Consider the following 14201-nt stretch of genomic DNA (forward strand, 5'->3'; position numbering starts at 1 on the left):
CCTATTATGAGCTTTTAATTTAGGCCAGCAAATGACTGGAGCTTTATCTCACTGGGTATGGCTTACACGCTGAGCCCCTTCAGCGCTGCTTATATTACTTTCTTTGACTACGACAGTAACTGTGTAATTGCTCATAATCTTTTACAGGCCTGGCAGGCAAGATTTCCCCCCCCCTCCTCCTCCTCCTCTCCATCCAGCTTCTTCTTTTTTCTTCTTCTTCCCTTTCCTTTTCACATCAGCTTCCTTGCACAAACTCTCATTTTTCATTGTTGAGGATGAAGTGGGGGAGCCCGGGGGGGCTCGTGGTGGTTTCTCTGTGGCATTTGAAGAGCACCTCCAAAGCGGTATTTTGCTGCCACGTGCTATGCAGACAAAGTTGACAGATTGGATGAATGTTTCCTTGCCTTTGTAAGGGTGTCAGGGTGTCCTCTTTTCAGGAAAATAAAGGAGCTAAATCCCACTGAATGAATTTAAGATCTTTGCCGGGCTGATTTCTGGTTGTCTGGCTTTGCAGGCCACGGCAATGTCATCATCGTATCTCTCCTTGTTTTTGTTTTTTTCAACCCTAGGCGATTACTTTATTTTTAAAAATCGTTGTCAGGTTCTACTGCACTTAAGAGAAATGGCTGAATGAATATCTAAAGGCGAACAGATTCGGCATTTCTATTAGAACTCTGATTTTGTGTTTTGCACTCGATACATAATTTTGAAACTTATATTCTCTTAGAATACACCAAACGCATATTTGTATTTTCTCTCAAGCCACACATCATGAAATAAAACTCAGCTCATGAATTGGTTAGTTTTCATGCTTGTCCACAACTTCCAAAAGTGCAAATGCAGCAAGAGTTCTGGGTTAAAACCCAGGGCTCTGAATTTGACAGAGGACTCAGACCTCCCACCTAATCCCAAACCATAGATATGGCAATCATTGACCCCTAATTCACTTGCAATGTCACAATGTCATCATGTGACATATTGTGACTGTTTTCCCCTTTGTTAAACCAGGGGTGGGCGTGACCAGCACATGATGCATTTAGCCTGTGGCCTGCAAATTTCTCACCCCTGTTCTAGTTTATAAATTCCTGCAACCATTCTTCATATGTTTTAGCCTCCAGGCCCCTATTCATCTTTGTTGCTCTTCTCTGCACTCTTTTTAGAGTCTCCACGTTTTTTTATATTGTTGCTACCAATATGATATTAAAAAATTATGGTAGTAAACCAAGAGGTGCTTAAGACTACTACTTGTGTCGTGTTAGACAGTGGCTGTAAATACCATATTGTTAGGATATACAGACTTAAGAGTAAACAAATGCATTATTTCCCATTTCTATGACCTGTATATTGCATCATAATATTGCCCCTAACTGTAAATCAGGGAATAACAAAGCCTCCTTAGAAATATTTGGCTCAAAATTTTATCAAGAATAAAATAGCTGTAGAATTTATTTGAGAGGCTTAACGATACTTGTTTAAAATCAGAATTCTGAAACAATTGCAAAAACTCAGGCTTGGAAGAAGACAATATTTTGAAGTTGGGAGCTGATCCAGTAGTACAAGCTTGGCACACTAAAGAACCTCTTTGTGTGTTTGTTTGTTTGTCATCTGTAAACTGCTCTATGATCTTTTCCAAGCCAGAATGCTGTGTTTGCTGCTTTTATTGTTTTAATCCTTTTTTTCTGTAAACTGGCCTTGTAAACCACTTAGAATTGGTTACGACTAAAACAACATGTAAGCTGGGCGGTGGGGGGGGGGGAATGAAGCAATCAAATAAACGTAGCTAGCGTTAAGATGGATTGTTTCATATTTTTTGTGAAAGCATACATACTTTTAAAAATCAAAAATAGCAAAACATTGACCCATCGTTATGCAGTTTTCTGTCTCTAGAGACAGATCAAATATTGTAGTAGGTTCAATCTGAAGAAAATTGCTTTCATGAACTACAACAGTTGAAAAAAACATGGGGGAAGGGGTAATATTTACAGAAAGGTCACATGAGGCATTGTTTTAATCCTCCAGGGTGTAAAGCAGTATTAAATCAGGTTAGTGGAGCTACAAGAAACTTGAAATGTCCATCAAGGCAGTGCTGTAAAGCGTGTATCTCCAACCTGCTGCTATTAAAAAGCATTTCATTTGTTCAAGTCAAGGGACCCTTCTCGTGTCCTGCTTTTGTTCTCTCCAGCCAGCTTAATCAAATATGGAAGCAGCACTGTTGCCACTAAAGGATTATTTTGCTTTATTGCTCAGGGTGAGATTGAATCATTGTGCTTCAATCATGATCTCTGGAGGAATGTAATTATCTGAGGCCCAATCTCTGCAGGCAATGTATTTATTTTGTGCCAATACTTGGTCCGCCCAAATAAACCCCACCCAGAAGATGGTGTGTGCCTCGGTAATGAAGCCCTGTCTATGTCCTCCATTTATGCTGCAGTGAAGCATCACAAACTGCTTCCCCCTTGACTTTTTGGGAGAGAGAGGCGGGAAAAGAAGAGGCGTGTCTAAAAGTTTCATGCATGGCAAATCCGAGATTGATTTTTGCCCTTCACCTTGTCCTTTAATTCATCCTTGCCACCTAAGTTATTAGCACTGTAGCCTTTGCCTGTTAAAGCTGTCTCACTCAGATGCATCTTGGTTGATATTTACTAGGTCTGCCTCTATTCACCTAGGCCCATTTTCACCACAGTTCATTAGGAATGTGTTATTGTTGGACTCCCCGCTACAGTCTTTCAACTTAGCTCAGTCCTGTGCATATTCTTACCCTGAGATTTATGTTCTGCATTCACAAAAGAGGTCTTAAATCAACCAGACTGTTAACATCTCCAGTTCTGGGATCCTTGGAGATAAAATGCTGGTGTACTAATAGATGATTCATAGCTAGTCTTAAACAGAAAATAGCCTCATTTGTGCAGCTCTGTCCTCCGCGGGAAGGGCTGTGTGTGAGGCTATGAGTCCTTTACCTATCATCAGGTTGTACAAAGATTATACCAAGCTGCATTTTGGAGACTTTGAAGTTTACATTGGAACAACCAAACAGAATTCACCAAAACAAATAAAATGCTATTTAGCTTTCTTGCATCCATTCTTTTCCCCCACCATTTGCTCTATGTCTTAAAAACATGCTATTTAAAAAAAAAAACCTCTAATATGTAATCAAAAATTACATATTACATGCAGAGAGGAGCAACAAATTAGGGGACTGGAGACTAGAACATATCGAGAACGGTTGCTGGAATTGGATATATCTAGTCTAATGAAAGAAGGGCTATGGGTGACATGATTTCTGACTGCACCATGATGTTTACTTCTTATGAGAAGTTGACAAACCCATTCTCCCAGCAGGAAATGATATTCTTGTTCACAAAATGGGAAGGATCATTTTCAGGTAGATGCTGATAGCTAGCTGTCCATCTGTAAAACCTTCTTCTAAAGTGATCTGCTCCATTAGATAAACGTTTTTGTAGAGTGAGAAAGGAAGCTATGACTTGTACAAAAGATTCATTTAGAAACCTTAAATACCTTTATTTAGAGCTATACAACACATTACTACAGTAATAGCTTCTTTTCCCGCTTAGGAGCCATTCTCACAAAGAGCACAAGTCTACAGAAGTCACCATGAGGATTTCCCCCTTACCAGCATAAATTGTTCCCAGAAATGTTGTTATCCTTATGCAATCTGCCATTAAACCATTAAACAAATTAAACAGAATATCTTTCGTTATTGGATGTTCCAAATAAAAGGCAGCCAGTTCACACTTGTTTTTCAAAATGCTTTTATTAGATTTAGTTTGCAACAATTTGGGTAGATCTACTATGGTTAAAGAAATGCCTAGTTTCCCTTAATGTTTCATCTTTTGGATCTCTGAATATTTATCTGAATATTTGTGCTTCGATTCGACAGTTGTAACAGTTGCTTGAATTCTGACCCACAGGTGTGGTTTTTACAACTCCTGAAGTTTGAAAAGTGTTACACCAAAGTATTACTACTATTGCTCTTGTTTAAAAAGCTAAGACTGCCTAAGTGGCAAAATATATAGAGGATTTTTATCCAGAGGTAATTTATCATCTTAGTTATAGCAAAAGGGCTGCTTTGTTTAGAAATTGGTTTATCTGAAGAAAAAAAAGCCCCTATTGCAATGATCAATTCTTGAATTATAGCAGAGGTGGGTTGCTAATCTTTTTACTACCGGTTTGGGCACACTTCCAGGTGTGTGATACTTCTGCGCTGCGCAAAAGCGTCCAGCCGGGTGGATGGAACCTCCCACCGCCGCTACTACTGGTTCCCCAGATCTGGGCCGAACTGGCAGCAACCCACCTCTGAATTATAGCCATAATAGTAAACTTGAGAAAAATATCATATGATGATGAGAAGAAGAATCTTCATAATTTTGGACCCAATTGTTACATCATACTTTGGGAACAAATTTGTCCAACAGCAGAAAAGGAAAACATTTTTGTTGCCATGGTAGTAAATTCCTTCCCAGAAGGAATGTACTTCCTTCTGGGAAGGAAGTTCATTCTATTTTGTATCATACACTAGGTATCCACAGGAAAGATAAATTCTCTGAATAGTCCCAACATGTTAGACAGTAATATATTACAGGGCTAGCAATATAACATTTTTTTTCTCGCTTTAAATTTTGTGCAGAGCAAAAATATCTTCCTTATGATGGACTTCTGCATTCAACAAAAATAATTACTACAGTTACAATTCTGGTGTACAAAGTGTACAAAACATTTACATTCCTTTTTCTTTATATGATTGCTAATGGGATTTTCCACTGTCCTAAAGGTAAGTCAATATTTATGGCCCATTTATTTTGACTCTATTTGCATCAAGCTCCCAACATTTTCCTGCCTGGTAGCACAACCCATTAATCCACTCATAGCATTATTAGTTATTAACATGTCTCTGTCTGCGTATTCCTGCCTGGGCATGTTGTTCCACCATTTTCAGGAGGTGGGTTTGTACACTGTCTTGTGCGACTTCTAGATCCTCCTTGACAAGCTGCCCATGGAGTCCAGCAACTCCAGCTACCTTGGGCTGGATAACCTGTAACACAGTACATCGTGATTAGCAACTTTCATGTAAAGCCAGTTTCAGATTTGTTCAACATGTAGAGTAAAACAAAGAAATCAAACCCATTCCAGTTTATGGACGAATTTGGACATTGCTGGCAATTATTAATAAGTAAGAATACCAGCAGCATTATATAGTTTTGCAACACTTATATATTCCTGGAATTGCTGTAGCTGTCACTTACTAAATTCTGAAAAGTTGGACCATCCTTGATCTAAAAGACACTTATTTCAGAACTAATGCTACTGTATGTTAATCAAGACCAACAATCTTTTGATGTAAGGATGTAGGGAGAGTTCTGTTGAACCAGACAAGGTTTCTCCTAATCCAATAGCCATCTTCCTCTAGGACAGCGTTGGCGAACCTTTTTTGGCTCGTGTGCCATAAGTGGGGGGAGCGCAGGGGGGTAGTGTGCGGGCGTGCCGCACCCATAATGCAATGCACAACCCCCCCCAGTGTGCATGTGTGCACTGGGGGGGTGTTGTGGTGCTCCCCACCATTCTTTGCATGCTTTTTTTTTGCCCTCCCCAGGCTTCAGGGGCTTTATAGGAGCCTTGGGAGGGCGAAAACAGCCTCCCCCACCCCCCGAAAGCCCTCCGGAGGCTTGAGGGACCTTCAGGACGCTTCCCTGAAGCCTCCGGAGCAGTGAAAACGAACCTCCGAGCAAACCGGAAGTGACTTCCGGTTTGCTCGGAGGGTCATTTTGAGCGCTCTGAAGGCTTGAGGGACCTTCAGAACGCTTCCCTGAAGCTTCCGGAGCAGTCAAAACGACCCTCCGAGCAAACCGGAAGTCCGTTCCCGAACTTCCGGTTTGCCTGTAGGGAGGGGTTTTTGCGCTTCGGAGGCATCAGGGAAGCTCATGAAGCCTCCGGAGGGTCTTCGGGGGGGCAGGGGAGGCTCTTTTCGCCCTCCCCAGGCTCCTATAAGGACTCTGGAGCCTGGGGAGGGCGAAAAATGGCTTTAAAAAAGGGTGCACTCAGCTGGCCAGCGCGCACATGCTGGCCTCGCGTGCCCTGACAAATGGCTCCGTGTGCCACCTATGGCACGCGTGCCATAGGTTCGCCATCACTGCTCTAGGAATTCATTAGTAGGATATGAGGGTGGAACTAAGAATGGCAACTTCTCTTACCATAGGTCCCATTATTTAGTGGGAAAAAGATCAGAATCCTGTTTCTAGAACTTGAAGCATCACACACACATATATATTCCATCAAGGCCATAAGCCAAGATTGCCTTATCCTGCTTTAAAAAACCAGTATAACAGCCTGTAAAATGAACGGGAACTGGGGAAATTCACAGCATACTAACAATATAACTCCATTTTCTATTTCATTGTATTGATTGTTACAGAGAAGTAGCCAGAAGAGAGACCTTGGACTGTTGCACATTGCATGAATCATGTGTTGCCTACAATAGTCACAATCATAAAAAGGTATAGAATATTTTCTCTTGTCTGTCAGCCTCTCCTCCTTCCCAAAAAAACCCTTAAAGTTGTTTGAAGTTTTAGCTTTAAACTGCAATGGGTGGAGAAAAATAGACTGCTTTAAGAGTTCTTTGTAAGACTCACCAGTTAATCTCCATTTTACCTGTATTCATTGGAATGACAAATTTATTAGGACTGCATCGACATGATCCAAAATGAACTCAAAGACAACATCACAGCAGCTGTTGTTTTTAGAACAGGGTCTCTCAACTGCATCAACTTTAAGATGTGTGGACTTCAATTCCCATCATGCTGGCTGAGGAATTCTGGAAGTCTACACATCTTAAAGTTATTGAAGTTGGGAAATCCTATTATAGGCATTAGACAATATATTGCCTTGTATCCAAGCATTTTAAATGGGGCAGATGTTCTAAAGTCCTATCTGCTGCATTATTTTCCATAGAGGCTTTTCTTGTGGGTTATTTATTTGATTCACATACTACCTGTCAGCTACTCTATATTTTAATTTTTCCTCAGACCAAAAATCCTGGATTGTAAATTGGGCTGATCCTGGCTCAGAGTCACAGTAATCCTCAATGTTTGCAACTGAACTATAACCCAGGTATATACATGCTCTTTAATCCAATGCCTTCAGCACTATACCACTCTAGCTATACCTACTTTTATTTTTGTACTTTTTCTCTTTACATACTGTTCATAGAATATGCAATTTAGCTCTCTTCTCTGCAACCTAGAGAATGTTGAATGTAAGAACTGTACTAAAAGTTCCCAAATAAATGCTGATTTTTATGGTGGCACTACCACCATAAATGTATGCATTAGATAGCAGCAAGACATCTTTCCCATCACCTTTCATGGATTGAAAAAATTGTAGGCAAGCAATTACTGACAACAGGGGAACATCAGGTTCTGCTATATATCTATATAATGGGTCTTTGAGAGTACAATGTGTGTGAAAGAGAGTATGAGAGATTCCACATCTATATCAAAGAATTATCTGGAGAACTTGAGGTTGAAGTGACTGACCTGACACAATCCCATACGGAATTAAGTATTACCCATATCCACTAGAATAAATCAATTTAACTACACTTAAATCTGCATAGGGTTAAGCTGCGAGCCTTGGACATCCCCATTAATATTTATCGGGGGCTTTCCTTGGCTCTGCCCTTGAGTCTCTGATATGATTTATGCCCCTGCAGTAAGCTATTTCTACAACGTCTTTAGTTAACCCTTCAGACTGGCTTGAAATGCCCGTCTGATTCCTGGATAAAGCTCCTTTGGTAGCCTGGCGTACAAGGTGATCCAAGATATTGAAGGTAAATGTTGTTTACAGCCTACTGAACTCAGGAGGTCTCAGTTAACAATGTTTTCTCAAAAGTCTTACCTGTCCTCTTTGTCTCTCCGCAGTCGGGACCTAGGTAGCCTTGCTTGCACTCACAAACACAGGTGGCTGACAGTAGGATTGGTTCACCGTTGTTCTTACAGGGACCACAACGGCAGGTATTGAATTCCATTAAATACTGATCTAAAGCCCTTTTCAAGTTTCTCTTCTTGGTTTCCAAATTACCAAGGTTTGTCCTGGACAACAATTCATGTATGGGCTGCAGCTGAGGAAAAAGAGAAAAAGGAAAACTATTTTTATCTTGTGGTTGTTTGGGGTGTTACCTCAACCTTGGGAAAGTTGAAACACGATGCCCAGAAAGTGCCAGGATATCTTGGTAAAGGGCCATTTGTAAACCAATAAAATTAAATGGTGCAGGTACAGATTGGATGGAATGGCAAAATACTTATTTTGATAATCATCTTGATAGATTATTCCAAGATATGAATATGTCTGGCTTTTCAAGGATTGTCTCTCAATTTTCTCCTCCTTCATTTAAACTGCTATGTACATTTTTCTTTAAATCCCGAGGAGCTGCATAAAATCTAATTTGTGTTATTCTTATAGAAAATGCAGGAAACAACATGGTGAAGGAGCCAAAGACATCTTCACATTGAACAAATGGCTCTCATAACTGAAACAATTGGGTTAAATACAGAAGTAGATATAGAAAATGTGGATAATGACTACAGTAAGTCAGCTACCTGAAATTCTCTAAATCTGTGTTGGACTGTGTTGGAAACAACAGGGATTATTGCTATAGGAATCAATTGGGGGAACAAGAGTGAAAAAAAAATTAGTTTGGGATTAATTTTTTTTAGCAACCAGTTCTCTGCCCAGTTGCTGGGTGAGCATGGCCTTCTCGGCCTCCTGCCCCATGGTGGGAGGGGGTTTCTGCCCATTTTTCCCCTCCTAGAGCCTCCACACAGGCCTTGCACTTACTTGGCATCCAAAACAGGTCACGGGGAGACTCATGGGAGGGAAGGGGCGGGCTGGGCTGGGCTGGGCTGGGCCAGGCAGTCGTTGCAACTACTGGTTCAGTGAACCAGATGTAAAATTAGCATCCAGTTCACTCAAACTGGTCCTAACCGGTTGAATTCCACCCCGGTTTAGGACTGCATTGTCAATACCTTTTTAAAAAAATGTCTATTGCTATATTATATAAAGATATCTTTTATCTTTATATTTAGAAACAGGGATAGAGAAGGAAGAATTGTTTAGTGATTTCAGGCTCTGGGGATCCCGTAGACCAATCTGTTAATCCTCATGTAGGTTTACTTCTACTTCTTATCCTAAAGCTTGTATTTTTAAAGGAAATGTTGATATTCTATAAAGGAGAACATCTTTAAAAGGATCTCAGGAAAGAATTTCTCCAAGTTTCTCTATAAAGCTGCTAGATGACCTGGAAGATATTGAGCAGGACACAGGGGGCAGCATTAATAGTAGCACCAAAAGCCTTATGGTGGCTTTAAGAACTGACATTTTCGTGACTTCAAGTCATTGTGACTACAGAGATTTGTAGAGCACTTCTAGTCATTATGTGTGGGAGCAAAGGCATCAAGCAACATGTCATTAGGTCTTTTAGCCTCTAATGTCTCTCCCTGAGAGCAGCCATAAGTTCATTAAAAATGGGTTTCTCATCTGTATCCAGTTTGATTTCCCAAGTCAAGTGACTTCCTGGAACTATAAAAATATGAAGTCTCTATTTATACCAGTGTATTACCCTTCTGAATCTTTCAGAAAGAAGGAATGAATCATTCTGTTTCTGCAGCTTTCCCCAATCTGGTCACTTCTGATTCAAGGTTGGCTAAGATTGCTGCCTTATTTTCTGGAAAAGTAGGTATAAATAACTATATACAAATATCACATTGAAAGAGTTCAGGATGATCTAATTTCTCAGGCTGTAAGATCTGAGGGAGAGATTGCTCCACTATTTGCTCTCTTTGCTGCTTACAGGGCAAATAGCCAAGATGAGTTATCCCGACAAATGAAAGTACCACTTGCAAATCAAAGCAAAAACCAAGTCTACGAAAAGCAAGATTGTTGCGTTATAATATGAAATATGGATTTTCCTCCTCCTCCCAAAAATCTTAAATATAATTATTTATCTAACCATTATACAAATATTTATGTTGGATCAGACTCTGTTTTTACTGTAGCTACCCAGACGACTTTGGGAAACCGAGAAGTTGAAGATGAAAACAATAGGTCTCTTCTGATCAGATGTGTCTTCCACTGATGTCTGGAGGCAATATTAGAGTTTTCATGGCCAATCATCATTGCTAATCTTAAACACAATGAGCATTTGTAATACACAGCCATTTACATCTGTGGAAGCAATGTCCATAATCACCTGGCTGCAATACAAAATCTTGCCTCTTCTCTACCTGAATTTCTCCTCACTCAACATCTTCAGTGGGAGAATTTTCCCCAACTATTTTGATGACAGCAGGAGGGAAATATCTCACAAGACATTTTCCCCATGCTCTGCATTATTTTAAAAATGCTTATTATATTCCTTTCTCGGCCTGCCATTTTTCCTGAGCTAAAAGCGTAAACCTTGCAACTGCTTGCCCTAAGGTGCTGTTCTAGTTCCCTTTATCATTTTGATCATCTTTTTCTACAGCATTTTTTTTCCTTCATTTTTGTGGTATCTTTTTTTTTTTTTTTTTGGAAATGCAACGAACAGAACTATATGCAGCATGCCCGATGAAGTTGGCTTCTCTCATTGATTTGTATAATAGGCATTGCACTGCCATCAGTTTTAATTTTATACTTCAAAAAATTTGCATTATTTGCAGTTTGCATTCTTTTCCCTGCTATAATTGGCTTTGAAAATTCTGTGCAAATGAAAAAAAAAACCAAGATATATGTGTGCACTGAATAAACTTGTACATATTTTAATCTTGTATTTCATATTTTAAATTTCATGTCGTACAGTATGTTTAATTTTAATTGTGATGCTATTGATCATTTTCCCAACTGTTTAAAGTTGTGTTTTCATCTAAGCTTGATACTGAATAAGGACAATTTGTCATTACCATCTAAAGATTTCCCACCCCTCGCTGCCACCGCCCAATTTCTCAATACAGAAAACCGTTCTTGATTTTTCTGTCTCTCTATTCCAATTGTTAACTAAACCTGACCCTACTGAGCTTCTAACCAGGTCTGCCATCTGCCAAGACTTTCTAATTGTTACCCAACATGGAATTTGCCTTTTACATAGCAGCTACATGCTGGATAAATATTTTCACAGTTTGCAAGTTCAAGAACCTTTCCCATCAATCATTGGCCGAGATCAAAATGGGCTGTTGGAGACTGCAAAAAAGGTGGGCTCTGAAATTTAAATTGAGTGGATCTCTCTAGCATATCTGGGCTGCAAAAATTCCTGCTGAGCCCCAGATGACAATAAAAACATACAGGCACCTCTAATTCTTCGCTACTTTTTATGGGTAGCTTGAAGCTCTGCAGCCCAATGCACAGGAGCAACGCAGTGTGGAAAGACGGATCAAGTGACAGAAATACAAATAGTGTGCAGAGCTGTCAGGAATGCTGAGATAGGTGCAGGGCAGTCTATTTACAGAGGTTTCCTGTAATTCAAGGGGTTGAGAGGATTGTTGCATAAGAGATCTTGGGGGGAAAGGGTGTTTTAAAACAATATTTACAGAAGACACTTTAGCAAACAACAGTATGTCAAATGGAAAGGACATTCAAGTGGACGTTAGTAATTACTGGGATGTCTGAATCTACTCCAAAACCATAAGCACTTGATGTTCCTGAAGCTGTCTTTGAAGGGTTAAGGACTAAATGCCGGGCAAACAATTTCAGTCATGGAATTCATGGAAATTTATCCACCCAGGATGGGAAAGCTGGACTGGCTTCAATTAAATAGAAAAATAAAGGAACTGGGGTTAAGCATTACCTAAAATCAGCACCTTCTAGATGTGTTGGGATTACAACCAGTGGTGAGATTCAAATAATTTAACAACTGGTTCTCTGCCCTAATGGTTTCTTCCAACAACCAGTTCACCAAACTAGTGGTGGGATTCAACCAGTTCGCACCACTTCGGGAGAACCGGTTGTTAACTTTCTGAAAAGTTTGGTGAACTAGTTGTTTGAAGAAATCATTAGGGCAGAAAACCGGTTGTTACTGTTCTCAGCTGCTCCAGTTTCCCACCACATGACTTGGAGCAGTGGTGGGATTCAGCCAGTTCGCACCACTTTAGGAGAACTGGTGGTTAAGTTTCTGAACAGTTTGGTGAACTGGTTGTTGGAAGAAATCATTAGGGCAGAGAACCGGTTGTTAAATTATTAGAATCCCACCACTCCACCAAACTGCTAAGAAAGTTAACAACCAGTTCTCCCAAAGTAGTGGGAACTGGCAGAATCCCACCACTGATTACAGTTCAACTCCAGAATTTACAGGACAGTGAGGGTTTTGCAGATCTAAACATCTGAATCTGCCAGAATTGGGGACTTGAATTATACAGTCATCCAGAAAAAGTGAATTGCATAAAGGTTTTCCGCAAGGAACTGGCAATTAGAGGATGTTCTGAATTCCCTTTCCTTTCTCTTATTATTCCTGGGCTGCTCAGGTTTCTATTGTATAAGATAGTTGGCTATGTAGGTTTTTGAATAAATAAAATCTCTCTCTAACAGCGAATGTGAAAGACAGGAATATCTCTCTGCTACAGCACATATATATTCGTACCTTAAAAAAAATCTAGGGAAAAAAGCAGCTAGAGGGGACAGCAAGATATATTCAGAGCATAAATTCTGAATACTTTATATTCAAGCTAAAACGAATGGTAGCTTAGGGTGATAAACTCCAGGGGAAGAAACAACATTGGTTAAGAGCCTGGTATGTCATTTCAAATGTTGTTAAATGGCGTCTTCTTCCAAACGTACAAAGTAACAACCAGCCTGTCCCCTGAACAGATGCATAACAACATCGTTCTAGGAACTTTCGCCTGACAGGTTTAATTTCTTGGATGTCTAGCTGTAGCCATTTAATCATACAGGGGTATCATCTTTTTTCCACAAATGGCATTCAACCTTAGAAAATATCCAGGATACAATTGTGCCATAAGAAAAGGTAACACTGAGAAATGATAACTTCAGAAGCCCCAGCAAAAAATAAATTGGCAGCCAGGAGTTCCAATTTATTAGGTTGAAAACCATGCTGATATTAAGGCAGATGTCTAGCTGGTTCCTCAACTTCAAGCATGTGAATAATAAGTTTGACTTATTATTTGTAATATTGTTACTGCAAACCATAGAATTAAGTTTATTCTAATACATTTCTAGGCTTTATAACTTTATCCTATATATTTGACAGTTGCGCCAGAGTTATTTTTGGGATTAAAACTGGAGGTAACCCTTACTATTATGTCAAAAAAGAAAAATGCATTTTTATTGCTTTAAAAACCGATTTACATTATGGGTTCTAGATATTGTGTATAATGGGCTTCAGTAGGCAAGAACAGACCTGCATAGATACAACAGCTTTTATTGACTCAAAACTGGGACTGTGGAACAACAGGCAAATTCCTCTAATTTATACTCTGGGTCCACAGGGACTTAACCAATCACAATACTTGAAAAAGCCCACCCAAATATGAATTTAGTAAGTTTCCCTCCAAAACAGTTGCAGTTAACAGTTAGGTTCATCTAAAGGTTTGTTTCACTTTAGCAGGGCTTAACGCAACTATATATAGTCAATACATAACACTAGATACTAGCAAAGTGTCAAGGACTTTACACACTATACTCTACTGTTTTATGTACTTCAGGTGGAGAACTGGAAATCTAGTATCCTTATTTTCTCTTGAATGATAGTGTATTTGAACATGGGAAGGTCACGCCCACCTCGGCTCCACAAGGCAAAAAACATCGTGATACGTCACAATGCGTCACGTGACACAATCGAGTTTGACACCTGTGGTCTAAGTGCTATTGCTATATAATGAAATGATGCTATACTTGCAGCCATGGATGAGGATACAGCAACCCAACAACCAAATCATTTCATTTGGTTAGCTTAGAGAAGTCTTAGTTGCATTGCTCGGCAACCAAATACATGGAATTCTCTCCTTCTGGACAAAACCAGAGTCCTATTATATTTCTTGGAGATCCAAGCCTTCTGCTAGATGCAAAAGAGAGCCAGAAAAGTTTTTTTTATGGCTCTTTTTATTTTGGGGGGGATAATACGTCCACAATTGATTTCATTTTAAACAATCTGTATGGGGTGTACGATCTAGTGACCACCGTTTTCTCCAGCACCTTCTTGCCCCACA

At 39.8% G+C, this 14201-nt stretch overlaps 1 protein-coding gene and 1 long non-coding RNA gene across 4 annotated transcripts in view; one reads left to right on the forward strand and one right to left on the reverse strand.

Annotated features, from left to right (window-relative positions):
* Positions 1–3753: 3753 nt before the first annotated feature.
* C8A (complement C8 alpha chain) overlaps positions 3754–14201 on the reverse strand; it is a 45226-nt gene continuing 34778 nt past the window's right edge. The window contains exons 10-11 of the mRNA XM_081946491.1: positions 7909–8131; positions 3754–5050 (exon numbers count right to left, since the gene is read on the reverse strand). Coding sequence (XP_081802617.1) covers positions 4899–5050; positions 7909–8131 — 375 coding nt within the window. The 3' untranslated portion in view covers positions 3754–4898. The remainder of the gene's footprint in view (positions 5051–7908; positions 8132–14201) is intronic.
* LOC309388823 lies at positions 8138–14037 on the forward strand. 3 transcript variants are annotated; one of them, XR_014174846.1, is made up of 4 exons: positions 8138–8596; positions 9096–9173; positions 9646–9741; positions 9862–14037. It is a non-coding gene; the product is annotated as an uncharacterized lncRNA (long non-coding RNA). The 3 variants fall into 3 exon arrangements; XR_014174845.1 differs by having other exon boundaries at positions 9646–14037; XR_014174847.1 differs by having other exon boundaries at positions 9677–14037.

Source organism: Natrix helvetica, assembly GCF_964273705.1.
Source record: "Natrix helvetica genome assembly, chromosome: 3".
NCBI lineage: Eukaryota > Metazoa > Chordata > Lepidosauria > Squamata > Natricidae > Natrix > Natrix helvetica.